At 44.0% G+C, this 27,974-nt stretch overlaps 1 protein-coding gene across 1 annotated transcript in view; it reads right to left on the bottom strand.

Annotated features, from left to right (window-relative positions):
- Positions 1-1,191: 1,191 nt before the first annotated feature.
- LOC126365958 (uncharacterized) overlaps positions 1,192-27,974 on the bottom strand; it is a 55,575-nt gene continuing 28,792 nt past the window's right edge. Inside the window, exons 2-3 of the mRNA XM_050008788.1 lie at positions 27,413-27,551; positions 1,192-1,431 (exon numbers count right to left, since the gene is read on the bottom strand). Of these exons, the coding sequence (XP_049864745.1) occupies positions 1,302-1,431; positions 27,413-27,551 (269 nt within the window). The 3' untranslated portion in view covers positions 1,192-1,301. The remainder of the gene's footprint in view (positions 1,432-27,412; positions 27,552-27,974) is intronic.

Genomic DNA, 27,974 nt, shown 5'->3' with positions numbered 1-27,974 from the left:
GCGCTGTTAGCATCCAGCTGCCGCAGCCCAACACTACAATGGCAGACCACAATGCAAACCAGCCACAGACTGCACACGGCACAGCCAGTGATTTTCATACAGAGCGCTACGTGGCTGCGGCGTTACCAATAAAAAAACCTAAACAACCTACTTACATAGTGAACAAAGTGAATTTTCTATATAACGAATTGTCATGAGAACCAGCCTATGCAAACAAAATCATTTATAGGCTAACTAAATAGACTCCGTAAATTTATGCCACAGAAAATTTATTTTTATCAACTGTTTTATCGAAGGCACACACTACAGTGAAAAGCAATTTCCAAGTTCGTTTTTGGTGCTGCATGATCAGAAACATGTTGATTTATCTAGCCATTTTGGAAGAGAGAATGACGGTATAGAATCACTTTCATTTTTTGGAGAATTCGTTTCCTGAGTGCCTTGTGATCGTTCCTTTGGCCACACGGCCTACAGTGTTCTTAAAACATGGCGAAGTCACATTTTACCAGATGTTTGGGGGAATGTCTCAACTGCGCTTACCCTAACCGCTGGATTTGCCTTGGTAGTACAATTAACTGGCCAGCAAGATCGCCAAATATTACTCCTTTAGACATTTGTTCATGAGGTTTTGCTAAAGCCTGAGGTGTACAAACGAAAGGTGAACGCATGAGATCAAATGCTTGATCGCATCGAGGACTTATTTGTCGGTTAATAGCTATTAAAACGCATATTGTAATGATTACTAGCTATTGTACATATGTAAACCTGACAATCTATTTAATAATAAAATAAGTAACAAACTATATTAAATGTGTTATATCTTGCAAACCAATCAGAGTAGTTCCTATGTCCATATGAAGTTGTTTGTGTGAAGTGATCATTCCTACCAAATCCTCGGATATAGACCATTCCTCCTGTGACACCATGTAAATACGCAATGTAGATTCTTCATTCTGTTATAATTGTAACACTTACTCCTGGTTCCATACAGTTTTCGAAATGCTTCCTTTTCAATAACGCAAATGGCGTAACTCGTAATCACCTCACAAAAACTCTAAACAATGCAACATGCTCACTTTGGGAACGAAATGAAACACGAAAATAACAAAATGAGTAGTTAATAAAGTTTTTATCTGCAGGAGTAATATAAGGAAATAAATGGAGCGGTTAAAATGTGCCACGGATGTAAATATATATATTTAAAAATCGAACTACACACACAAAAATTGATTATCAAAAAGAATTGAGCGTCTTGCATGTGACTACAGCAGCTGAAATGAAAAGGTTGAGCACACGGTTGACTACCGCAGCATGTTTTTGAAGCGCAGCAGTACAGCACCCCAGCGGGAGACCTCAGTGGAGCAGCGTGGGAAGCGCAGCCGACGGTCGTTGGGGTCTGTGTCCACCAGTCGCTGCAGGTGCCACCCGTAGCTGCCCAACACCAATGTACTAGCGTAAGCTTCCACTGCGATACCATTTTATAATACTGAATCTACTACTACAACAGTGAAACAGCATGTCAGTGCACCAATGTGAATTGGCTGTTCCCATCCACCTGGCTGGCTCCTCTATCTATTCCCAGCAGAATCATCCACTTGATGCCAACAGTATTAGGCATTAATTGTTTCCCTTCCCTAGACCTCAGTTTCAGTCCACAGTCTTCTGATTTACTTGGCCAAACGCTCTACTTTACTGGACCAAAAACTTGACTAACACTGAATCAAAAGCTAGTTCGACACCTCACCTAATAATCATCAAAGAGAGAGCCCACAACAGACAAAATCTACTAAGCAGATGGATATGGAGACTAAATCCTTTGACTATTATATACACCAACAAGAACCTCACCTGTGCCATCTGCACCTACGTAATTGTTGCAAGGATCCCTGTAGTTCCCATGTTTTACCACTCCATCCAGATCCCATAAAGTCCCTCACCTGTATTCTGTAACAGATGGTAATGTTCCCACATCTCCTCAACACTTAGACTACCCTCGTCAGTCCTATGTCTCTTGCAAAACATAATGGCAGCACTGTCTGTATTCAGTATTCTCGAGAATGTTGGTCCTTCTAACCATGTCCACCTTTTTTTTACATCTTTGTACACTCAGTGTCCTTTCCCGATGTAGCTTCAACCACCTTTTCACCCAAGATCATGTATCGTTCTTGAGATCTATACATCCTACCAGCATTAACTTGCCCTACCATTTCTAGTCCAAATGAAGGCTCAAACCCAAGCTTTCCTTCTATAACTGCTACTTAACACCTGAATCCTGTATCCTAACACTTCCTAATATTCACCCCATATATTTTATCATGTCATTTCCACTCCATCTGCATTGACGTCCCTCACCTAGCAAATTCTACCAGGAGTCCACAGCCACACGACCATTAAGTATTTCTAGACTGCACACATCAAAGCATCAAATTTCAGATCATATTTTTTATTATTATAGTGCATATTTTACGCACATTCTATACCAAACAAAGCGACGCTAAACGAAGGAATTATTGTAATGGGATGGAAATCGGTAGATGTGATGTACATGAACAGACAAACAAATGATTCAGTTTCAGAAAAAATGGGTGATATATTAAAAAGAAACACCTACACAAATTGACTAAGTCAATAACGTGTTGGTCCACACTGGCCATTATTGAATCAGTTATTCGGCTTGACATTGATCGATAGTGTTTTTGGGTGTCTTCCTGAGGGATATCGTGCTAAATTCTATCCATCTGCAGCATTACATCGTCAAAATCTCGAACTTGTTGAGGAGCCCTGACCATGATGCTCCAAACGTTCTCAACTGGGAAGAGATCCATCGATCCTCTTGACCAAGGTGGGTTGTACAAACACGTAGACAAGCAGTAGAAGCTCTCGCCATGTGCAGGCGGGCACGGTTTTGCTGAAATATAAGTCCAGGATGGATTGCAATGAAGGGCAACAAAACAAGGTGTAGAACATTGTCGATGTACCGATTTGCTATAACGGTGCCAGGGATGCAACCAAACGGTTTCTGCTACGGAAAGAAATGACACCCAGACCATCACTCTAGGTTGTCGGGCCATATGGCGAGCGACAGTCGGGGTGGTATCCCACCACCATGCCGTGCATGTCTTCAGCCTGAAATCTCTTTGACTGGAGTAGAATTGTCTTCAGCCAACAGCCTTGCCACATTCGTAACACTGGTTTCAGTCAGATCACTGACGTTAAGCGCTATCAGGCTGAGCTACAATTTGGATAGGTGACTATCCTGTCTGTCAGGCGCTGTTGGCAAGCGGTGTGTACTTAGCTCTTGTGAGGCAAACTGAGGAGCTACTTGATTGAGAAGTAGCGGCTCTGTTGTCGTAAGCTGACATTGAGCAGGGAGAGTGATGTGCTGACCGATTGCCCGTCCATATACGCATCCACTGATGCCTGTGGGCTGAGGATGACACGGCAGCCGGTCGGTACCGCTGGGCCTTCACGGCCTGTCGGGTGCAGTTTACTTTAGAACTGTGTTCAGTGTTGAGTCCCTCTTCGAACTGAGCCTCTATGACCAGCGAAGAAATGTCTGGAGACGCTCCATGCGGCGACGGGATACCACGCTGACTGTTGCATGCTATATGGCCCAACAACCAGGAGTAATGGTCTGGGTGTCATTTCTCTTCATAGCATGATAAGTCATTCAGTGTCTCATAGCAGCAAGATAATGCCCGCCTGCACGCTAACTTTAGAGCTTATTTTCGTGCTTTCCAAGCCATGCCCTGGCCAGCAAGGACGCCCGATTTCTCCCCAATTGAGAATGTTTGGAGCTCGGGATTTTGACGATTTCACACGCCAGTTGGACAACTCTATCAATCAATGCCAAGTCGAAAAATTGCTTCATGGTCCAGGGATGGTCTAGTGCGTTACTGACTTCGTCAATTTGTGAAACTCTTTCTCTTCTACATCTACATGACTACTCTGCAATTCACATTTAAGTGCTTGGCAGAGGGTTCATCGAACCACAATCATACTATCTCTCTTCTATTCCACTCCCGAACAGCGAGCGGGAAAAACGAACACCTAAACCTTTCTGTTCGAGCTCTGATTTCTCTTATTTTATTTTGATGATCATTCCTACCTATGTAGGTTGGGCTCAACAAAATATTTTCGCATTCGGAAGAGAAAGTTGGTGACTGAAATTTCGTAAAAAGGTCTCGCCGCGACGAAAAACGTCTTTGCTGTAATGACCTCCATCCCAACTCGCGTATCATATCTGCCACACTCTCTCTCCTATAACTCGATAATACAAAACGAGCTGCCCTTTTTTGCACCCTTTCGATGTCCTCCGTCAATCCCACCTGGTAAGGATCCCACACCGCGCAGCAATATTCTAACAGAGGACGAACGAGTGTAGTGTAAGCTGTCTCTTTAGTGGACTTGTTGCATCTTCTAAGTGTCCTGCCAATGAAACGCAACCTTTGGCTCGCCTTCCCCACAATATTATCTATGTGGTCCTTCCAACTGAAGTTGTTCGTAATTTTAACACCGAGGTACTTAGTTGAATTGATAGCCTTGAGAATTGTACTATTTATCGAGTAATCGAATTCCAACGGATTTCTTTTGGAACTCATGTGGATCATCTCACACTTTTCGTTATTTAGCGTCAACTGCCACCTGACACACCATACAGCAATCTTTTCTAAATCGCTTTGCAGCTGATACTGGTCTTCGGATGACCTTACTAGACGGTAAATTACAGCATCATCTGCGAACAATCTAAGAGAACTGCTCAGATTGTCACCCAGGTCATTTATATAGATCAGGAACAGCAGAGGTCCCAGGACGCTTCCCTGGGGAACACCTGATATAACTTCAGTTTTACTCGATGATTTGCCGTCTATTACTACGAACTGCGACCTTCCTGACAGGAAATCACGAATCCAGTCGCACAACTAAGAAGATACCCCATAGCTCCGCAGCTTGATTAGAAGTCGCTTGTGAGGAACGGTGTCAAAAGCTTTCCGGAAATCTAGAAATACGGAATCAACTTGAGATCCCCTGTCGACAGCGGCCATTACTTCGTGCGAATAAAGAGCTAGCTGCGTTGCACAAGAGCGATGTTTTCTGAAGCCATGCTGATTACGTGTCAATAGATCGTTCCCTTCGAGGTGATTCATAATGTTTGAATACAGTATATCCTCCAAAACCCTACTGCAAACCGACGTCAATGATATAGGTCTGTAGTTAAATGGATTACTCCTACTACCCTTCTTGAACACTGGTGCGACCTGCGCAATTTTCCAATCTGTAGGTACAGATCTATCGGTGAGCGAGCGGTTGTATATGAGTGCTAAGTAGGGAGCTATAGTATCAGCGTAATCTGAAAGGAACCTAATCGGTATACAATCTGGACCTGAAGACTTGCCCGTATCAAGAGATTTGAGTTGCTTCGCAACTCCTAAGGTATCTACTTCTAAGAAACTCATGCTAGCAGATGTTTGTGTTTCAAATTCTGGAATATTCCATTCGTCTTCCCTGGTGAAGGAATTTCGGAAAACTGCGTTCAATAACTCCGCTTTAGCGGCACAGTCGTCGGTAACAGTACCATCGGCACTGCGCAGCGAAGGTATTGACTGCGTCTTGCCGCTTGTGTACTTTACATACGACCAGAATTTCTTCGGATTTTCTACCAAATTTCGAGACAATGTTTCGTTGTGGAACCTATTAAAGGCATCTCGCATCGAAGTCAGTTCCAAATTTCGCGAGTCTGTAAATTTTAGCCAATCTTCGGGATTTCGCGTTCTTCTGAATTTCGCATGCTTTTTCCGTTGCCTCTGCAACAGCGTTTGGACCTTTTTTGTGTACCACGGGGGATCCGTTCCATCTATTACCAATTTATGAGGTATGAATCTCTCAATTGCTGTTGCTACTATATCTTTGAATTTGAGCCACATCTCGTCTACATTTGCATAGTCAGTTCGGAATGAATGGAGATTGTCTTTTAGGAAGGCTTCTAGTGACACTTTATCCGCTTTTTTAAATAAAATTATTTTGCGTTTGTTTCTTATGGATTTGGATGAAACTGTATTGAACCTAGCTACAACGACCTTGTGATCACTAATCCCTGTATCAGTCATGATTCTCTCTATAAGCTCTGGATAGTTTGTGGCTAAGAGGTCAAGTGTGTTTTCGCAACCATTTACAATTCGCGTGGGTTCGTGGACTAACTGCTCGAAATAATTTTCGGAGAAAGCATTTAGGACAATCTCGGAAGATGTTTTCTGCATACCACCGGTTATGAACAAGTATTTTTGCCAACATATCGAGGGAAGGTTGAAGTCCCCACAAACTATAACCGTATGAGTGGGGTATTTATTTGTTACGAGACTCAAATTTTCTCTGAACTGTTCCGCAACCATATCATCGGAGTCTGGGGGTCGGTAGAAGGAGTCAATTATTAACTTAGTTCGGCGGTTAAGTATAACCTCCACCCATACCAATTCGCACGGAGTATCTGCTTCGACTTCACTACACGATAAACCACTACTGACAGACACAAACACTCCACCACCAATTCTGCCTAATCTATCTTTCCTGAACACCATCTGAGACTTCGTAAAAATTTCTGCAGAACTTATTTCAGGCTTTAGCCAGCTTTCTGTACCTATAACGATAACAGCTTCTGTGCTTTCTGTTAGCGCTTGAAGCTCAGGGACTTTTCCAGCACAACTACAACAATTTACAACTATAATTCCGACTGTTCCTTGATCCAAGCACGTCCTCTATTTGCCATGCACCCTTTGACATTGCAGCCCATCCCGCACTTTCCTGAGGCCTTCTAACCTAAAAAACCGCCTAGTCCACGCCACACAGCCTCCGCTACCCGTGTAGCCGCCAGCTGAGTGCAGTGAACTCCTGACCTATTCAGCGGAACCCGAAACCCCACCACCCGATGGCGCAAGTCAAGGAATCTGCAGCCAACACTGTCGCAAAACTGTCTGAGCCTCCACCCGGCTCTGCACCAAAGGTCTGCAGTCGGTTCTGTCGACGATGCTGCAGATGGTGAGCTCTGCCTTCATCTCGTAAGCATGACCGGCAGCCTTCACCAAATCAGACAGCCGCTGGAATCCAGAGAGTATTTCTTCAGATCCAAAGCGACACAAGTCATTAGTGCCGACATGTGCCACCACCTGCAGCTGGCTGCACCCTGTGCTCCTCATGTCATCCGGAAGGACCCTTTCCACATCAGGAATGACTCCTCCCGGAATGCACACTGGATTTCTTCCTCTCCTTAGCCGCCATATCCATAAGGGGCCCCATTACGCGCCTAACACTGGAGCTCCCAACTACGAGTAAGCCCACCCTCTGCGATTGCCCGGACCTTGAAGGCTGAGAATGATCCTCTGAAACAGGGCAGGCAGCTGCCTCTGGCTCAGCCAGAGACAGTGCCTGAAACCGGTTTGTCAGACGCACCGGGGAGGCTTTCTGATCAGCTTCCGGGGACGCCTTTCGCTGCCTGCCACGCCTTGGAACGACCTCCCAATCAACCACAGGCGAGGGCTCAGCCCCACTGCGGGCAGCAACCGGGGCAACCACAGCGGCGGACCGATCTGGGGACAGACGGGACGAGGTTGACATCCCCGTGATACCCAAGTCCGGCTCCCTACAGTGGTGCCCATTGGCAACAGCCTCCAGCTGCGCGACGGAAGTCAGCGCCGTTTGCAGCTGTGAGCGAAGGGATGCCAGCTCAGCCCTCATCTGAACACAGCAATCGCAGTCCCTGTCCATTCTAATCGATGTTGAACAACAGTTACTGAAACACGAGTCGGTGCATAGATAACGCAAGCGAAACACGCAAAGAATGTATCAACTAACCTGTACAAATGCCTAACGACTGCGCTACAATCTGCCTGAATTTACGATTACAGTAACTAAAACTCGAAATTGCACCTCCTATACGAAACTCACACGCAATTTAAGTAAGAATCTACCAAGTAAACACTAAAGCGCGATGCTACAACTGTCAAATACTATAATACGCCCGAAATATATGAATTAAACAATGCAAGTACCCAAAAACACGCAAAGAAATTAATTAAACTATCTAATAAATAAGTAAGCTAGGGTTATACGACTTGCTGCTGGCAGCTGGTTATCCAACGGCGGCAAGGAGCACACTCTCTTGATTATATCACTCAATTTCCTGAAATTGTAATCGTTTGTTTGTATGTACGGGTACTTCACATTTACCGATTTCCATCCCATTCGGATAATTCCTTCGTGGTGCGTCGTTTGTTTTTTGTATTAGCTGTTGATCAACAACTAACATCGGCATCGACACTGTTGCTGTGGTAAAGCAGAGATATAAAGGAGTGTTGACCAAGTTTCTCACGGGGGTCTCGACAATACACATTTGGAGCGATGGGTACGCAGTTAGCTTTCTTGTATGAAGCCGTTTGCCACGAGCAGTATCAGTCTGTATTTTAGTATCGTTCTGCGTTTTACATACAAAAGCTTTGCTACATTGAACGACGACTTTCGCTACCAACAACATTCTTCTATATCGACAGGGATAGTAAACAGTCTGCGCAGAAAATCGAAAAGCATGCTTTCCGCCACGTAATCTCGCTGGCATGCTACTACTTGACATTCAAGATGCATTTCAGGTTTTGCTTACGGCAGTTAGCCGAGTATGCCACACGAACCTGTAAAACTCGTACGACAACAACTGCAATCCGAATACTATCGCGTCTCCTTACATGAATGTGGCTAAACAACCGTCACGTAATGTCTGGGGAAACCAATAGTTTTATTCTAACAATCTGATTTCTGAGGACGAATGTAACACATGAAAGAGGTGGTTTATCAAAGAACTCCTTTCACAGTTGTATTATTTTACCACATACAGTTCTGTAAAGACATAAATTAATTCCTGCACATGTATTGGAAGTACAAAATAAGTGATACAACCACCAAACTACATACACGGTATATATTTTTCAAAAAACTTAGGGGAATGCGGCAGGGTGACGTCGTTGTCAACCGCCGACATCCTGACAGGTGATCGCCCTATCAGTGTCAAGGCTGAACGTCAGCAAGAAACAAATTGATTTTTGACATGGGGCAGAGCTGGATTTCACAATTAATTTAAGCAAAAACCTCCACCTCTATACATATAATTACCTGATAATTTAATTTCAGCTGCTTCCTTAATAACACTACTCCAAATCTGGAAGCGCATACCAGAATCCTCGTGTTGTTACATTCCATAGGGTGCCCGGTGTCAAGACAATGCTTTGGTATAGCAGATTTGCTCGGCTGTTGTAAGCGTGTGTGACGCTTCAGCTTGGTACACTGGTCCTCCATGGTCCTGATACTCTGGCAAGTATAAACAGGCCATAACTAAGAAATGCGAAGGATCAGCCTCAACAGAACCTAAAATGATTTAATCTTAGATGGAGGTCGGAAAAAATATTTCACAGCATATTTCGACAAAATACGACAGATGTTGTTGGAGGTGCTCCCTGTGCGACTCCGGAAGTCCACAGACCTTGGTGCCAACTCGGTATTATCGTGACTCACCCGGTGCAGTGTTGGTCGATAGCGCAACGTACGTCTCATGTATCTTTCACTGACTGTTTTAAATTCACTTGCACGACGACGACGTCACCCGCTTGCATTCCCGTAAGTTATTTGAGCACTGTATGCGGCAGAAGGAATTTAGGTCTCAAGGTGTATCACAGTTAATAACGAAAATTGAATGGGTGGTAGTAGGAGCGAAAACGATCCAGTAAACATGTGTCCACGAACGAGACTTTTGCGAGATAAATGTGAAGGTGTTGTTAAGAAACGCAGCTGGCTGGTAGTATGAAATATTGCCCAGGTTAGTACAAAAAATTTGAAATGTAAACTTGAGAAGGTGATCGCCACTCGCTGGCTGGGTAGTTTCATTAAAATCGATATCTACGACTGCTCATTAAGCTAATTTCCTCCTCCTCTCATAGGATGGGAATGAGAAAGACATTAGTCTATTTCAAAACTCTGCAGAAGGTCAATAAGTAAGAACTCCGTTCTTCCAGCTTGCAATTATGATGTAATTGCAATTTATGGTACAGGTAGAGTATGAGCAGTTTTCTGCTACCAGGGACGAGAGAACGAAATCTTAACTAGTAATGTAATCTTTGTAGTCGGCCTCAGCCCTGATTTAGTCAACGGCCGACAAGCCCGTAGTGCAGGGAGGACGCACTGAATAGTGGCGGGTGGGACAAAGAATGTAATATACATATTGGAAACAGAATAAAAATTTTATATTTAAATAATTAAAAGGAAAATTTTGAAAGAATTACTGAAAAAAATTGAAAGGTACACCCATCCTGAGTGAATTTCAACTGGATCTAATATAAGCAGACCTTCAATATTCAATACAAATGGTTCAAATGACTCTGAGCGCTATGGGACTTAACCTCTGAGGCCATCAGTCCCCTAGACTTAGAACTACTTAAACCTAACCAACCTAAGGACACAACACACATGCATGTCCTAGGCAGGATTCGAACCTGCCACCGTAGCAACAGCGCGGTTCCGGTCTGAAGCGCCTAGAACCGCTCGGCCACAACGGCCGGCTTCAATACATACATTCAGTATTTAACACTCGTAAATTTACGTATATCCTTTTCTCGTTACCGATATTGTGCATGAAAATTGGTATGACAATACTGGTTCCGGATCGGCCCTCCTCTGCTCAGGCGAATTCTTCTTGCTATCTTCGATCCTCTCGATGCTGGATTCTCGGCGAGTTGCGGAGAGATGAACAGGTACCGTCGCCATGAGTGAAAGAATAAACTTCGTTATCTCGGTAAGTGTCTTTAACACTTTCTAACGCACAGTTGGAAAACACACTTTTGAACAATACAAATGCGGAGGAACTCGTCACACGTCCACCCGATACCACTTATAGAAACAGATTTTTTTTAACAATATTAATTCGGCGGAACTCGCAATATGTCCACCCCATATCACGTATAGATACAGGCAGATGAATCTAAAGCAATAAAAATAAATTGAAGAGCATCTCTCTATCTCTTTTGTTTGTTTGTCAATGCTATATACTTCTTTTTATTGCTTTAGATTCATTTGCCTGTATCTCTTCCTAGCAAAATTAACTGGACAATTTCCAGGAAAGATCAGAGAGAGAAGGAGAAAAGATGCGAGGGAAGATAGTGCGTTTTTGCACACCCACTCCCTGTCGCCAGCTTCTCACAGAACTTGGAAGCTATTAGAAAGTATCCTGTGGTTAGACTCGTATACATATATACAGGGTGATTCAAAAAGAATACCACAACTTTAAAAACGTGTATTTAATGAAAGAAACATAATATAACCTTCTGTTATACATCATTACAAAGAGTACTTAAAAACTTTTTTTTCACTCAAAAACAAGTTCAGAGATGTTCAATATGGCCCTCTCCAGACACTCGAGCAATTTCAACCCGATACTCCAACTCGTTCCACACTCTCTGTAGCATATCAGGCGTAACAGTTTGGATAGCTGCTGTTATTTCTCGTTTCAAATCATCAATGGTGGCTGGGAGAGGTGGCCGAAACACCATATCCTTAACATATCCCCATAAGAAAAAATCGCAGGGGGTAAGATCAGGGCTTCTTGGAGGCCAGTGTTGAAGTGCTCTGTCACGGGCTGCCTGGCGGCCGATCCATCGCCTCGGGTAGTTGACGTTCAGGTAGTTACGGACAGATAAGTGCCAATGTGGTGGCGCTTCATCCTGCTGAAATATGAATTGTTGTGGAATTTGCAGCTCTCTGCTAGCTCTGCGAGTTGATTTTCCTGGGCTGCGAACAAATGCTTGCTGGATGCGTGCTACATTTTCATCACTCGTTCTCGGCCGTCCAGAACTTTTCCCTTTGCACAAACACCCATTCTCTGTAAACTGTTTATACTAACGTTTAATACACCACCTATCAGCAGGTTTAACACCATACTTCGTTCGAAATGCACGCTGAACAACTGTCGTCGATTCACTTCTGCCGTACTCAATAACCCAAAAGGTTTCTGTTGAGAAGTCGCCATCTTAGCATCAACTAACGCTGACGCCTAGTCAACAGCGCCTCAAGCGAACAAATGTACAACTAAATGAAACTTTATAGCTCCCTTAATTCGCCGACAGATAGTGCTTAGCTCTGCCTTTTGTCGTTGCAGAGTTTTAAATTCCTAAAGTTGTGGTATTCTTTTTGAAAAGAACGAGAGGAAAAAAAGAAATGATAATAATAATGTTTTAATTCTTCACAACATCCACCACGGAAGACACGCCACAGTGGGTGCTTCTTACACGGTCTGGCCCGGTAGCGCCTGAAGAGGCGGTGCCGAGGGACTGCCTCTGCTTGGTAGATGCTCGACTCGTCAGGGGTGAAAAAGTGGAAAGAGAAGCCCTCTTTCTAGTTTATGACACGAGTCTAACAACAGGATACTTTCTAATAGCTTCCAAATTCTATGAGAAGCTGGCGGCAGGGAGTTGGTTGTGCAAAAACGAACAATCTTCCCTCGCATCTTTTCTTCTTCTCTCCCTAATCTTTCCTGGAAATTTTCCGCTCAATTTTGCTGGGAGGAGATGACGTAAAGTTTTCCTCTCTTTGTTACATGATTAGTCTCTTAAATATAACGTTGCAGTGAAACAAACTGAAAACAACCTCTCAGCTGATTGGCGGAACAACAAATTGTTTGTACATGATTGGCTAGCAAACTATATGAGGGGTGTTCAATATGTAACGCAACACATTTTTTCTCGCTCAATTTCGCTTGAGAAAATGCATTTTTTGTGGAATATTTCCGCGGTTCTATACGCAGCCCTCCCAATGGCGTCTGTAACGGAGGTGTGTTCCAAGCAGAGAGCTGTCATTGAGTTTCTTTTGGCGGAAAACCAGAGCATCGCAGATATTCGTGGTACTTACGGAATGTTTACGGAAACCTGGCAGTGAACAAAAGCACGGTGAGTCGTTGACGGGGCGTCAGTCATCAAAGCTACAAGGTCGCGGTAACCTGTCTGATCTCACGCTTGTTGGGTGGCTGCACACATATGTGACTCCTGGAGCGTTGGAACGTGCAGACACTCTCATTCGAGGTGATCCACAGTTCACAAACTGCTCACTGCTCAAATTGGACGTTCCTGTCGGTAGTGCTGACACACTTTCAAAACTTCACTGGATGATTCTTCCTCATCCACTCTACAGCCCGGATCTCGCATCTTCCGACTACTGTCTGTCTGGCCCAATGAAGGACGCACTAAGCGGGAAGCAGTGCGCGGATGATGTGGAGGTTATTAATGCAGCCAGACGTTGGCTCCGACATTGATCAGCAGAGTAGTATCATGCAGGCATACGGTGCCACCCAGTAAGGTTGCATAAGGCTGTCGCATTGAACGGTTATTATGTTGAAAAATATGATTGTGTAGTCCAAAGGTTGGGGAATAATATAATGCATTGTAATTCCGAAACAAACCAACCTGCTTTCGGAAAAAAATGTGTTGCATCACTTATTGAACCCCCCCCCCCCCCCACTTAGCGTAGGCATTTTCTTATGCAGCCTAAGTGGAAGAATCACACTGGTGTTGGTCGCGAAAGGAAGCAGGAGTTTTATCAAAGTACTCATTCTAACAGCAGGTTTGGAGGTAGACACAATATTTACTTCTGGTGTTACACTCTGATGAAAGCCGACCTGGTTATGTTGATATGAGGAGTCATCTAGGTTTGGGAGTTGGTCTTGGAGGAAGACAGTTCCTGATGGGAGACGACGCTGATTCGTAACATGTTCGACTCTTCAGACGGTAAGAGCTCCTTTTCAAAGTGACGATACCTTTTAAGATAATCTCAAGGCGTGTGTTTTATTGAGTTTAACCTCTACAAATTCACGAAGTTCTTTACCTTCAGTTCTTGAATGGACCACAGGTTAGTTGTTCACGAGCATACGCTCATTTTGAGAGAACCACTCACGCAAATGCCGACTGGATGGTATTGGCTTCTTTGCATGCATGATTAAGCTCTTTTTCAATACTAATTATGAGGTAACAGGCGAGTTGTGGCGCCCTGAAAATATTGTAAGCTCGGCGTTGGCGTGGCCGCAAAAGCCACTCGGCAAGCCAGGGCTCGTCAGCACCCGCGTGGAGCTGAACATTAGGCGGAGCGGTCCAGGCCGACCGCGTGGCTGGAAACTCCATGTTGGTGCTGTGTCGAGGACTGTTCTTCGTGTCGATGAAGGAGATTTGTACGCCGGGAGTGCCAAAGATGGCGGACTTTATGAAACCATAATGGCAGACATATCACAGTTCATGTAGAGATTAATAACAGCTGGAGGAATCGTGATACCTTAAAAAGAAATAAGTACATTATCATTATATCTTTATTAGTTTAAAGTTTAGTATCTGACTGTAAATTATACAAGTAACGCACAGAAATGAATTTCCAAATCGTAAGTGGTTCATCCGATTTTGTCGATCGACGTGTCTTTAGAAAGCTATTACTCTAAACCTAAATTGGCATGAATTACAGGCATGTAACTTGAATATCACATGAGTTATTGGAGGTCAAAATGGCCGATTACTATTGATTGTGTCAGGCCAAAAGTACTCCACAGTTACAAGAAACAACTGTAACAGCATGCTTATAAATATATTTATTCATCTATGTCTTTGTTTATAGCCGATATATACTATTCATGAAGAAATTGGTCAAATATTTACTGTGTTTTAGAAAGAACAGGCTACTGGCCTACTTTTTTTCTATTCCTTTGATATATGTTTATTTAATTGTTTATGTACTTAATATGGGAATTAGAGCGTGATTATGGTCCAGCCATAGGAATATTTATTTAATTTCAAGTTATTTAAATATAAATCCAGTATTTAATATGTGTTTCAATATGTTTGTGAGTGTGCTTCAACTTGGAGACATGACGGGAGTGCTTTAGCCAGTCATAGCGCTCGTTACTGTGGTAGATGACTACCGAAGTCAATGGAGAGACTGTATGGAAGTGGGGGAGGATTGGGTGTGCACAGGAGACAGGGAGTTCTGGATGGGAGGGCGTGACGGATAGTCACAGGAAATACTTGGAGAGTGTTGGGCAGTTCGTAGTGCTGACTGGTGCACTTGTGAGATTTCCATGGCTTCTACAGTGAAGACCTGGCATGCGTTTAGAATTGAATATCTCGCGAGCTACGTTGTTGCTCAAAACTAATTACGTGAGGTAGGAATCTATTGTTTTTCCTTTTTTTCAACTTATATTTCATTTAATTGCTGGACCATCGACACCAATAATGTTTTTCAGTGATAAATGGCATTCTTAAAGGTACTTCTGCTATCGTACTCATCATTTAAAGTCGTTAAAATAGTACCTGCAGATTTTATTTAAATGCAATCTTTCATTTATAAATTTCCATCATACATTCAAAATTCGCAATTGCCGAGTGATAGGAACCTTCGACCATTCGATTCATGTGTATATTTATATTGTGTACTATAGACTCAGAAGTATTTGGCTTGTAATGCGGCAATTACGCGTCCCAGCCCCTAGAAACGAAACCAGTCAAAATTTAACATTTCAGCTCTGAGTCTGAGGGTACTTAGTCGACGGCTACAATTTTTTTTTGTAAGCCCGCATAATACACTACCAGTCAAAAGTTTTAGCTCACTCATGAAAAAAAGTTATATACTTTATTTCAGTGTAGAAACACTCATCGAGTAAAATACAATATGCTTTAGATTCTAGTCTTTTCAAAGTGTCGACACAACTGCACAAAGTCTTGACATTCTGCAGATAGTATTTTGTAATGCTTTTTTTTTTTTAGATATTGCAGTCCAACGTGTCTCTAAATTATTCCAAAAATCTTCAACGTTAGATGATCTCAATGTTATGACCCCACTGCCATAAGAAATCAATGGGATTTAAATCAGATGACTGACTTGGAGAATTCGTATTCTTCAGTTTCCCACATTTCTCTTTTCCCTTGAAATATCCTCTGCACATTTCAGAAGCATATTTGGTGTAACTGTTCTGTTGCAGAGCAAACCCGTGACTAATGAGTCCAGATGGAACTGCACTGTTGATCAGCAGCTTGTGGTACCTTTCCTTCCTTAATGTTCTATTAATTGTCACTAGATCACCCGAAAAACATCCCCGTGCATGAGTGACTCTCCACCATGATGCCCTCTTCATACCCTTTCCAGTAAGTTGACGAACAAACATTCGACGATGGCTTATAAACACTTCAAACTTGGATTCGTCCGTGAACAACACTTTGGAGCACTGCTGCACACTCCAGTTTTTCTGTTTCTGTACCCACTGCAATCATTTCACCTTACTTTATTTGAGTAGTGATGACTTTTCGGCAGCTATTCACTCCTTTAGAGCTTCTTCACGGAGACAGCGTTGCACTGTTGAGACAGAGATTGCAGCTGCTCGCATAGTATTTACCCGTATTTCCTCACGAATCTCTGGTGCAGTACGAGTCCACTGTCGTTTACTCTCTTCACGTACGAACGGATCTTCCCTGTGTGATGTTAATCGGAATCTTGAAAATCGCGAACATTTGCGTTGGCACCACTTTGCTTGGACCGCTGCGACGTGTACACCACTGTAGATCGGGCTACGTATCTTCAGCCTGCTTAGCTGGGTGGTAACGTGCTTGCTTCCCATGCAAGCGGGCCCGGGTTCGATTCCCTGTCGTGTTGGAGATTTTCTCCGCTCATGAACTGGGTGTTGTGTTGTCCTTATCATCATTTCATCCTCATCACCGGCGCGCAAGTCCCCCAATGTGGCGTCGACTGAAATAAGACTTGCACTTGGCGGCCGGACTTCCCCGAATGGGACCTCCCGGCCAGTGATGCCACACGCTCATTTCCATTCTGTTCCCGCCTAAGACGTGAACATGCACGAACTAGTTATTCCAACAGTCATCATGAAGTCGAATAACGGCGCAGAGCGTGCGCAGTGTTGTTCATGGTTTCATGAATCCAAATCCGCTACTATAGTTCAGAGACAATTCAGGACTAAATACCACAAGCCACCACCTCAGAGACAAACTGTTATTAATTGGTACAATCGTTTCACAGAAATTGGCTGTGTATCGTATAAGACGCCGGGTCAGAGTCGGCCAGCAGTCCGCGATGCAACAACTGAACACGTTCGGCAGTCTTAATTCGTAGTCAGGGTGAATCAACGACATGTGCCAGCTTAGAACTGAGAGCGTGGAGGGTATTAGGAAATATTTTTAGAGGTCTGCGCCGATAAGAAAAATGCAATCTGCATCCGCACCGCATCCGCAAGTTCCTAATCCGCATCCGCATATACTTAACTTTTGAATGAGTGATTAGTAGTAATAGACAGCAGTACTTAGAATTATCGTATGTAATGACATAGTTATTGTTAGGCTGCCATTGCCGCGACAACTTAACTACTTTCGACTTCTTAAATCACAGGAAATGCTCTATACCTACTCTAAAGCAGCCCATTCCAAACAGGAAAGCATTGGCGCTCCGGAGCACACACAGTAGCGGCTCGGATCTCGTGAGATTGGAAACGCTATTCAAAAAAAAAAAAAAAAAAAAAAAAAAAAAAAAATCAATGTAATAGTATTAAATGATGAAAATACGTGTGTAGAATCAATTATATTTCTCTGATCTTGTGCTAAGGCAGCTGAAAATGACGATGGTTTTAAACTGTTTCAACTAACATTGCAACATACGTACTGAGAAGATGCCTTGCTCATTATCGGCAGATGACCTGCGGATATCTGCGCCTGTCGCGATTTTATCAGCCAAGTAACAAATACGGTGGATACCCACACCCGCGCAGACCTCTAAATACTCGTCATTCAAATCCTAGAAATTCGAACTGTTGCGTGTCTCCGTAGGAATGTGGGCCGACTTGGACTTCTCGTGCTTGAACAATGTCGTGATGTGGCGGAACAAGCGCTGCATCATTTGTGAGGTACAGAGGCGACTGAGTGTGCCGCGACTTGACCCCAGCCAGCCGGGGTGGCCGAGCGGTTCTAGCCGCTACAGTCTGGAACCGCGCGACGACTACGGTCGCAGGTTCGAATCCTGCCTCGGGCATGAACGTGTTTGATGTCCTTAGGTTACTTAGCTTTAAGTAGTTCTAAGTTCTAGGGGATTGATGACCACGGCAGTTACGTCCCATAGTGCTCAGAGAGATTTGAACCATACCCCAGTTCACTGCTAGTAGCGCCATGTCACCATAACGCGTCTGGGTTAAAATTGCTTTTTCAAACTTTTTCAACATATACTTTAATGAAATAATGTTTTAAATGTCAAGTCTTAAGAGTGATTAGATTAAAGGTTTTCATAGATACATCGTTTAAAGAAAATAATGATAAAGCTAGAAAGCCAGAAATAGGTCATAATATTCCAATGTATGTCAAAATTAACTGGTGCAAGTCTCAACATGATAAAATAAAAACTGTGGTCAGAATCAACGTTTTTAAGAAAAATTGAAGGCGCTAAATATTAGACTTAGAAATGTAAAAATTCGTATGATGCTTCAGTTCAACTTTAAATATAATAACTAAGTGAACACATTAAGCTACCTCTATAGTTTTCAAGTAATTTAATGAAAACTAAATTTGTCACTAAAACACCCCCCATCTGTAAATTTAATGCCAGAAAATTTTGGTCATAGCACATGATAAAACCTGTTAAATAATAGAGCTATAACAAGTTTTAGTACTGTACTTTAATTACAACCTATGCAAGGTCTCTTAGAGGTAAGTTCAGCGGTAACAATCTACTACCGGTTTCACTCTAAAAATTCTAGAAGGCAAAGTTTTTATGCAAGCGAGCTGAGACTCTTTCTGTGATTTCAAGTAACATGTATACATACCTGTAAAAATTAAGATGATTCTAAATTAATTCATAACTTGGTTATTAAATATTGTGTGTACGAGAAAGCGCCCGTTTAGTGACTGCTGTAGTGTGCAGAAGGCGGATGACAGCAGGTGTTCCCTTGGCCGTCCGCTGCGCCACATACACTCCTGGAAATGGAAAAAAGAACACATTAACACCGGTGTGTCAGACCCACCATAAATGCTCCGGAAACTGCGAGAGGGCTGTACAAGCAAAGATCACACGCATGGCACAGCGGACACACCAGGAACCGCGGTGTTGGCCGTCGAATGGCGCTAGCTGCGCAGCATTTGTGCACCGCCGCCGTCAGTGTCAGCCAGTTTGCCGTGGCATACGGAGCTCCATCGCAGTCTTTAACACTGGTAGCATGCCGCGACAGCGTGGACGTGAACCGTATGTACAGTTGACGGACTTTGAGCGAGGGCGTATAGTGGGCATGCGGGAGGCCAGGTGGACGTACCGCCGAATTGCTCAACACGTGGGGCGTGAGGTCTCCACAGTACATCGATGTTGTCACCAGTGGTCGGCGGAAGGTGCACGTGCCCGTCGACCTGGGACCGGACCGCAGCGACGCACGGATGCACGCCAAGACAGTAGGATCCTACGCAGTGCCGTAGGGGACCACACCGCCACTTCCCAGCAAATTAGGGACGCTGTTGCTCCTGGGGTATCGGCGAGGACCATTCGCAACCGTCTCCATGAAGGTGGGCTACGGTCCCGCACACCGTTAGGCCGTCTTCCGCTCACGCCCCAACATCGTGCAGCCCGCCTCCAGTGGTGTCGCGACAGGCGTGAATGGAGGGACGAATGGAGACGTGTCGTCTTCAAAGATGAGAGTCGCTTCTGCCTTGGTGCCAATGATGGTCGTATGCGTGGTTGGCGCCGTGCAGGTGAGCGCCACAATCAGGACTGCATACGACCGAGGCACACAGCATCATGGTGTGGGGAGCGATCTCCTACACTGGCCGTACACCTCTGGTGATCGTCGAGGGTACACTGAATAGTGCACGGTACATCCAAACCGTCATCGAACCCATCGTTCTACCATTCCTAGACCGGCAAGGGAACTTGCTGTTCCAACAGGACAATGCACGTCCGCATGTATCCCGTGCCACCCAATGTGCTCTAGAAGGTGTAAGTCAACTACCCTGGCCAGCAAGATCTCCGGATCTGTCCCCCATTGAGCATGTTTGGGACTGGATGAAGCGTCGTCTCACGCGGTCTGCACGTCCAGCACGGACGCTGGTCCAACTGAGGCGCCAGGTGGAAATGGCATGGCAAGCCGTTCCACAGGACTACATCCAGCATCTCTACGATCGTCTCCATGGGAGAATAGCAGCCTGCATTGCTGCGAAAGGTGGATATAAATGTACTAGTGCCGACATTGTGCATGCTCTGTTGCCTGTGTCTATGTGCCTGTGGTTCTGTCAGTGTGATCATATGATATATCTGACCCCAGGAATGTGTCAATAAAGTTTCCCCTTCCTGGGACAATGAATTCACGGTGTTCTTATTTCAATTTCCAGGAGTGTATATAAATACAGCCCGAGACGCAAGACTAGGCTTCAGTTCGCACCCAGCCACTGTAAGATCCGCGTCTGTCAAAGGCCGGATTGCGCACTGTCTCGGATGGCGTCAGAGACGGTCTGTGGCAAAACGCTGATTTTCTGTAATACCTGATAGTGAACTCGCGAGGACTGTACACCGTCCTCGATAGCTTAGATTTCCGCTAAAGTAACTGTGAGTGTGCCGTCCGTGATATTTACAAATCCGCATGGCAAGTGGTGACCATTATTTTCCACTTTTGTGGCATCTGAACTGCTAATAGTGCTGTTTAGTACAAAAAGATTTACTGTCAGTATGAACATAATGACTTTCACAATGATGTGCGTGTGAAACTTTACCAAATATATGTATGAATTAGAACTCTAAATCTTCATTTATAATCATAGTCTTGATCCCGCTAAGCAAAACGAGAACAGAAACATTTCTTTCAGTGGGCTGGCAAGAATGTGGACGTGCAGACTGGAAACTATGGTCAGTACGTATTCCATCGCATTCTGACTGACCACATAAATAGTTGCCTGGCTCTCGTAAAAAGACGACGAACCACCACCAAATGTAACCCGCCGCCCCACACTAACCACCACGATCATCTCATTTACCCCAATGGACTTTTGTGTATGAGGCTACATTAAAGACAAGAGTGTTTGTCACTTCGCTTCCGTGAAACGTCGACAAGCTGCGATAATGGATTACACGAGCATCAAGACTTGTTTCAAAGAATTTGGTATGAAACTGATTTTTAAAATGGCTGGTAATGACCAGTAAAAATGACTGTAATCTTCAAACCAACTCTAGCTACCATAAGCACAATACAAGGCATTGCAAAGACTTCTACATTTCCTACACAGCAAGCACCAGAAGTTAGAACCATGTGACCCACTCAGGAATGTATTTTTTAAATGCACTTCCATCACAAATTAAAGAGCTGGAAGACAAAAGTAAATTCCAGCATGAAGTAAAAAAATACCTGATGGATAAATACTTCTACAGTGTCAATGAATGTCTTGTCAGATAATAAATTGAAACCTTTACTTGCTTTCAATAATTTAAAGGAATTTAAATTTATTTTCAAATTATATAATACTTAAAAGATTCTGTTAAATTCCCCCAACATATCTGTGTGTAAGGCGCAGTTAATGCCCTAAATAGTTTGTTATGAGCAAGTCTTTTTCTTGTACTACGTTCTTGTCCTCTATTTATGTACTTTGGGTATGTAATTTGCTTTGCTTGTTTATTATGATATGCATTGTTATCATATGTTACATGCAAATATTCTAAGGACAAATGATATCCTTTGGATGATGACTAAAACAAAATAAAAAAATTATGTAAGGTGGGATATTTGTCGTGTTACAAAAGGTAGCCACACTGAACATTCGTAAATGAAACTTGAAGATATACTGCATTCAGTACTGTATCAAACATTTCTGTCAGTTGTTTACCTTTTCCTCAATGAAAGGTTACTTTCGCATAAGTAAATCACAAAGACCCTGTACTATTCTCATCTTGCGAGCTAACATCCCAGAGATGTTCAGGCTCACATGAGGTTCCTCTTCGACGAAATGTCTCGGCTCAAACTCATCTTGAGGTTGAACCGCATGTGTCGCATTACACGCCCTTAATTAGACACTTGTGACCCTTTGGTTAAATTGTCTGGCTGATGGCAAGTTTGCGAAGTTGTATGAAACATATAACTATATATAACATATAACAATAGTAACAATAATAATAATAATATCAAGAACTAAATTTACGACCCATAATGATGTAGGCCATACTGTTGCGATTTGTTTAGAATTATGTTTATTTAGAAAGTGAACTAATAACGAAAGTGGCTGTATTTAGAGTTACTGCTACACAGTTCGATCATTCACAACCTCATCGTGAAATACAAGTCCAATACTCGACCTCGTTATCTTCACGAAAAGTTAAAAAGAGTTCACACCAGGCTTGCGGCTGCTCACAGCACAGAGTCTGCGTCCCGCGATACCACACAACGCGGAATTTTCTAAGTCTTTTCACTTCCTAACTACCTATAGACCGACCGTTCGCTTTCGCATCTCTAGAATCACTGTACCTTTGGTATATAGACGAGAACTGTCCCTCTGCCCGTCTCCGGCCGCATCTCCCACGTGCCGAACATCGTCGCTCAACTGACTAGGACAGGTCCTTTTCCTGAAACCGTCTATCTGATTGGCTACAGCTTATTCTACATTTTAGCACATTTAAATAATCAAAGCTTGACGACTTTCACAGTCTAAATAAAGTAACAATAATAGCCATTACATAATAAAGGTTAAATTCTTTTACATAAAACCGATACAATTTCCTTCTTAGCTTTGAATGCCATGTCCAGTAGCCTTGCACCAATGTGGTTTCTGATAAATAAATGAAGAACAAAAGTAACTATTATGCACTAAACTTTACAACAAATATTCTATTACCTAACAATTCAAAAAGTTGTCATGCTGTCATCATTCAATGCGTTTTGTGTGGAGGAAATGATGATCTGATGAAAATACTGGTAATTTAAATTTACTATATATTTTAAACAAGTTAGAGAGTTGATATTTACAACAAACATCATTTTAATGATGCGCTTCTATATGAAATGTCGACCGTTAAGATCGACCAAAGCGTTCAGATTTTAGCATTCAGGTCTCTGTTACAAAACTTGTGAATTTCACTGTAACAGTAAATCCTAAACTATTATAGGTTTGGTTTGGTTGTTCGGGGAAGGAGACCAGACAGCGTGGTCATCGGTCTCATCGGATTAGGGAAGGATGGGGAAGGAAGTCGGCCGCGTCCTTTCAGAGGAACCATCCCAGCATTTGCCTGGAGTGATTTAGGGAAATCACGGAAAACCTAAATCAGGATGGCCGGACGTGGGATTGAACCGTCGTCCTCCCGAATGCGAGTGCAGTGTCTAACCACTGCGCCACCCCGCTCGGTAAACTATTACAGGTATGATCAGTATTCAAGTTTTATTGGGATCACCATGAAAATTTATGAAGGATTGTAGATTAAAATTACTGTGGCTTCATTCCCTGAATTACTACAGAATTAAATAGTTTTCATAAATGTTTCCCTTTATGGCCGATCTTAGGTCCTCCATATTTAACACTGCTACGTCTCCCTGGCCACAAAAGGTTTATACGGGGTTTCCTACGACCTAGGTTCTCTTATCTGTCTCACTCACACACTACAGCGCTTACATCTACACCTACAGCACAATAGACGCCTAGAATTTTCCATCTCGTGACGAATCGGCACTCTGTGGCACACGGTCCTGGACGATAGGGTTCGTTTCACAATTCCTGAAGCCTGACTCTTTCGGCCATATACACTCCTGGAAATTGAAATAAGAACACCGTGAATTCATTGTCCCAGGAAGGGGAAACTTTATTGACACATTCCTGGGGTCAGATACATCACATGATCACACTGACAGAACCACAGACACATAGACACAGGCAACAGAGCATGCACAATGTCGGCACTAGTAGTGTATATCCACCTTTCGCAGCAATGCAGGCTGCTATTCTCCCATGGAGACGATCGTAGAGATGCTGATGTAGTCCTGTGGAACGGCTTGCCATGCCATTTCCACCTGGCGCCTCAGTTGGACCAGCGTCCGTGCTGGACGTGCAGACCGCGTGAGACGATGCTTCATCCAGTCCCAAACATGCTCAATGGGGGAAAGATCCGAGATCTTGCTGGCCAGGGTAGTTGACTTACACCTTCTAGAGCACATTGGGTGGCACGGGATACATGCTGACGTGCATTGTCCTGTTGGAACAGCAAGTTCCCTTGCCGGTCTAGGAATGGTAGAACGATGGGTTCGATGACGGTTTGGATGTACCGTGCACTATTCAGTGTCCCCTCGACGATCACCAGAGGTGTACGGCCAGTGTAGAAGATCGCTCCCCACACCGTGATGCCGGGTGTTGGCCCTTTGTGCATCGGTCGTATGCAGTCCTGATTGTGGCGCTCACCTGCACGGAGCCAAACACGCATACGACCATCATTGACACCAGGGCAGAAGCGACTCTCATCGCTGAAGACGACACGTCTCCATTCGTCCCTCCATTCACACCTGTCGCGACACCACTGGAGGTGGGCTGCACGATGTTGGGGCGTGAGCGGAAGACGGCCTAACGGTGTGCGGGACCGTAGCCCACCTTCATGGAGACGGTTGCGAATGGTCCTCGCCGATACCCCAGGAGCAACAGTGGCCCTAATTTGCTGGGAAGTGGCGGTGCGGTCCCCTACGGCACTGCGTAGGATCCTACGGTCTTGGCGTGCATCCGTGCGTCGCTGCGGTCCGGTCCCAGGTCGACGGGCACGTGCACCTTCCGCCGACCACTGGTGACAACATCGATGTACTGTGGAGACCTCACGCCCCACGTGTTGAGCAATTCGGTGGTACGTCCACCCGGCCTCCCGCATGCCCACTATACTCCCTCGCTCAAAGTCCGTCAACTGCACATACGGTTCACGTCCACGCTGTCGCGGCATGCTACCAGTGTTAAAGACTGCGATGGAGCTCCGTATGCCACGGCAAACTGGCTGACACTGACGGCGGCGGTGCACAAATGCTGCGCAGCTAGCGCCATTCGACGGCCAACACCGCGGTTCCTGGTGTGTCCGCTGTGCCATGCGTGTGATCATTGCTTGTACAGCCCTCTCGCAGTGTCCGGAGCAAGTATGGTGGGTCTGACACACCGGTGTTAATGTGTTCTTTTTTCCATTTCCAGGAGTGTATGTGGCGCAGCGGACGGCCAAGGGAACACCTGCTGTCAACCGCCTTCTGCACACTACAGCAGTCACTAAACGGGCGCTTTCTCGTACACACAATATTTAATAACCAAGTTATGAATTAATTTAGAATCATCTTAATTTTTACAGGTATGTATACATGTTACTTGAAATCACAGAAAGAGTCTCAGCTCGCTTGCATAAAAACTCTGCCTTCTAGAATTTTTAGAGTGAAACCGATAGTAGATTGTTACCGCTGAACTTACCTCTAAGAGACCTTGCATAGGTTGTAATTAAAGTACAGTACTAAAACTTGTTATAGCTCTATTATTTAACAGGTTTTATCATGTGCTATGACCAAAATTTTCTGGCATTAAATTTACAGATGGGGGGTGTTTTAGTTACAAACTTAGTTTTCATTAAATTACTCGAAAACTATAGAGGTAGCTTAATGTGGTCACTTACACTCCTGGGAGTGTTCAGAATTCTGACATGAGTGTAAAACAAAAAAAAAAAGCGAAAAAATGATTCAAATGGCTCTGAGCACTATGGGACTTAACATCTGTGGTCATAAGTTCCCTAGAACTTAGAAGTACTTAAACCTAACTAACCTAAGGACGTCACACACATCCAGGCCCGAGGCAGGATTCGAACCTGCGACCGTAGCGGTCGCGCGGTTCCAGACTAAAGCGCCTAGAACCGCTCGGCCACATCGGCTGGCCATGACTGTAAATCGTGACATGACTGTACAATTCAGTTCCCCCCCCCCCTGCCCAGTTCTTCAATCTAATCAATGGGCGTGATGTACAGTTCTCTTTTGTGGTGATCCCAGACAGAAACATATAGAGGAATGAGGTCATGTGATGTTTGGAGGCCAAAAAACAGGCCTTGCTCGATTTTGGGACCGTATTGCTGCAGTATAAGCAGTTATGCATCAGCAGCAAAATTTATCGTTGTCCTATCAAGAGCGATATTTGAGCTCAAGTAGATGGGGACTTAATCTAATCTATAAGTTTACACTTCAAATAAGTTTGTGTGAACTATGACAACTACTTCATGCTGAGGTCAGTGGCGACTCGTAACCACACATTCGAAGTTATCTCGCAAACAGCTCATTTTCGAACTCATGTCTACTTGGAACAGTTTTGCTTCTGTTATCATGTACTGAGGTCAGTGGGGACTCGTAACCTCATATTCGAAGTTATCTCGTAAACAGCTCGTTTTCGAACTCATGTCTACTTGTAACATTTTTCTTCTGTTATTATATGCTTTTACCTGTGCTAGTTTTCGGTACTAGCTATGATACACCATGTGTACATATACCGGGTGTATCACAGTTCATGTTACACACTTCTAGAGCTTTTGGAGGGGACTTGTAGATCACGTTTTGCATAGGAACCCATGTCCGGAAACGTCACAAACGACACTACTGAGTGTAAAAGTTATGTGCGTCGGCGCCTGTAAATGTATATGTATACAGGGTGATTCTGTGATTTTATTACAGACTTTATAGGATGATGGAAAAGTATAAATGTATCGTGAGAACTTTTAACATTGCAGCGCGTCAGCAACAGTGAATAATTTAATGATTATAGAGAATCCGCCCGAATTGCAAATTGAAACCGGATGTTGACCTAGGTTTCGGCGCGTAATCACGCCGTCTTCGGAACAAACTAAAACTACAAACTGCCTAAAGAGGCATGGTCCAATACTAATACAGAACGCCCAAAAGGGCCAAAGACTCGCATAAAATGTAAAATAAACGGTGCGTGTGTACCACGTCAGATAAACTGAGAGCCCACGGCCCACCGAACTTTGGCTGGAGGGAGGAAGCACACTTCTGACGTTTGAGCTAAGTGCAGCTATTGACATAGTCCCGTCGTGCGGCAATAACTCCGTCTGAAACCTATTCAAATGAATCGCCTGAGTACAAATGACAGCTCCGCCAATTCACTGCCCTTTTATACCTTGTGCCCACCAACTGTATACCTGCATATCGGTATCCCACGAGTTTTGTGGCATCAGTGTACGCCGAGTGGGGAAATGTACTGTATTCAAGCCGACTACCTGTGAGTTGAATGATACAGCAAAAATATAGGTTAGCGACCTCTGCTACGGAGGTATGTAATAGCTGAACAAGTAACCTAGAGGTACCGGTTCCTGTCTAGAGTAGACAGACGTCTTTTAACCTTACCACTGATTTCCGGTCTGCGGCGCATCCCACTTGTCCTTGGGGCCCTTGCGGCTCCCTTCTTCGATCATGGCAATGAACGCAGGGTCCACCTGTTTGGTACCTTCATCCGGCGCGTAGAACTTGCCTGCCAGAGGTGGCACTGCACATACAAGAGATATATTTGGCCCGGCTCAGGAAGGTACACTGCTGGCAATTAAAACTGCAGCACCAGGAAGGCGACATGCAACAAACATAAAACTGTCGTGAAATGTCCTACATTCTTGGATATGCAAATTCAACTATTTACGAAGTAAGATCGGAAAGTAACGCACAATAATTTATTACCAAAAAGTTTAGTAAGTAAGAAAGCAAAAAAATCGCTAATGAGCTTACATCTTTTACATACTTTTCTACATAGTCACTAACGTTATCACCACATGTCTCCCACCAGTGCCGGATTAGCCATGTAGCAGGAGTCAGCAAATGCTACAGACGCCGCGCCTGGCGCGAAAACTCTTATAAAGTTAGAGTTTTTTTGACAGTAATTTCAAGTATAACATTTATTTTTTGCAAGTAGACTAGC

The sequence above is a fragment of the Schistocerca gregaria genome, chromosome 1 (assembly GCF_023897955.1).
Source record: "Schistocerca gregaria isolate iqSchGreg1 chromosome 1, iqSchGreg1.2, whole genome shotgun sequence".
Classification (NCBI taxonomy): Eukaryota; Metazoa; Arthropoda; class Insecta; order Orthoptera; family Acrididae; genus Schistocerca; species Schistocerca gregaria.
Note: the sequence above shows the minus strand (reverse complement) of the source record. Positions and strands in the feature narration are given on the sequence as shown.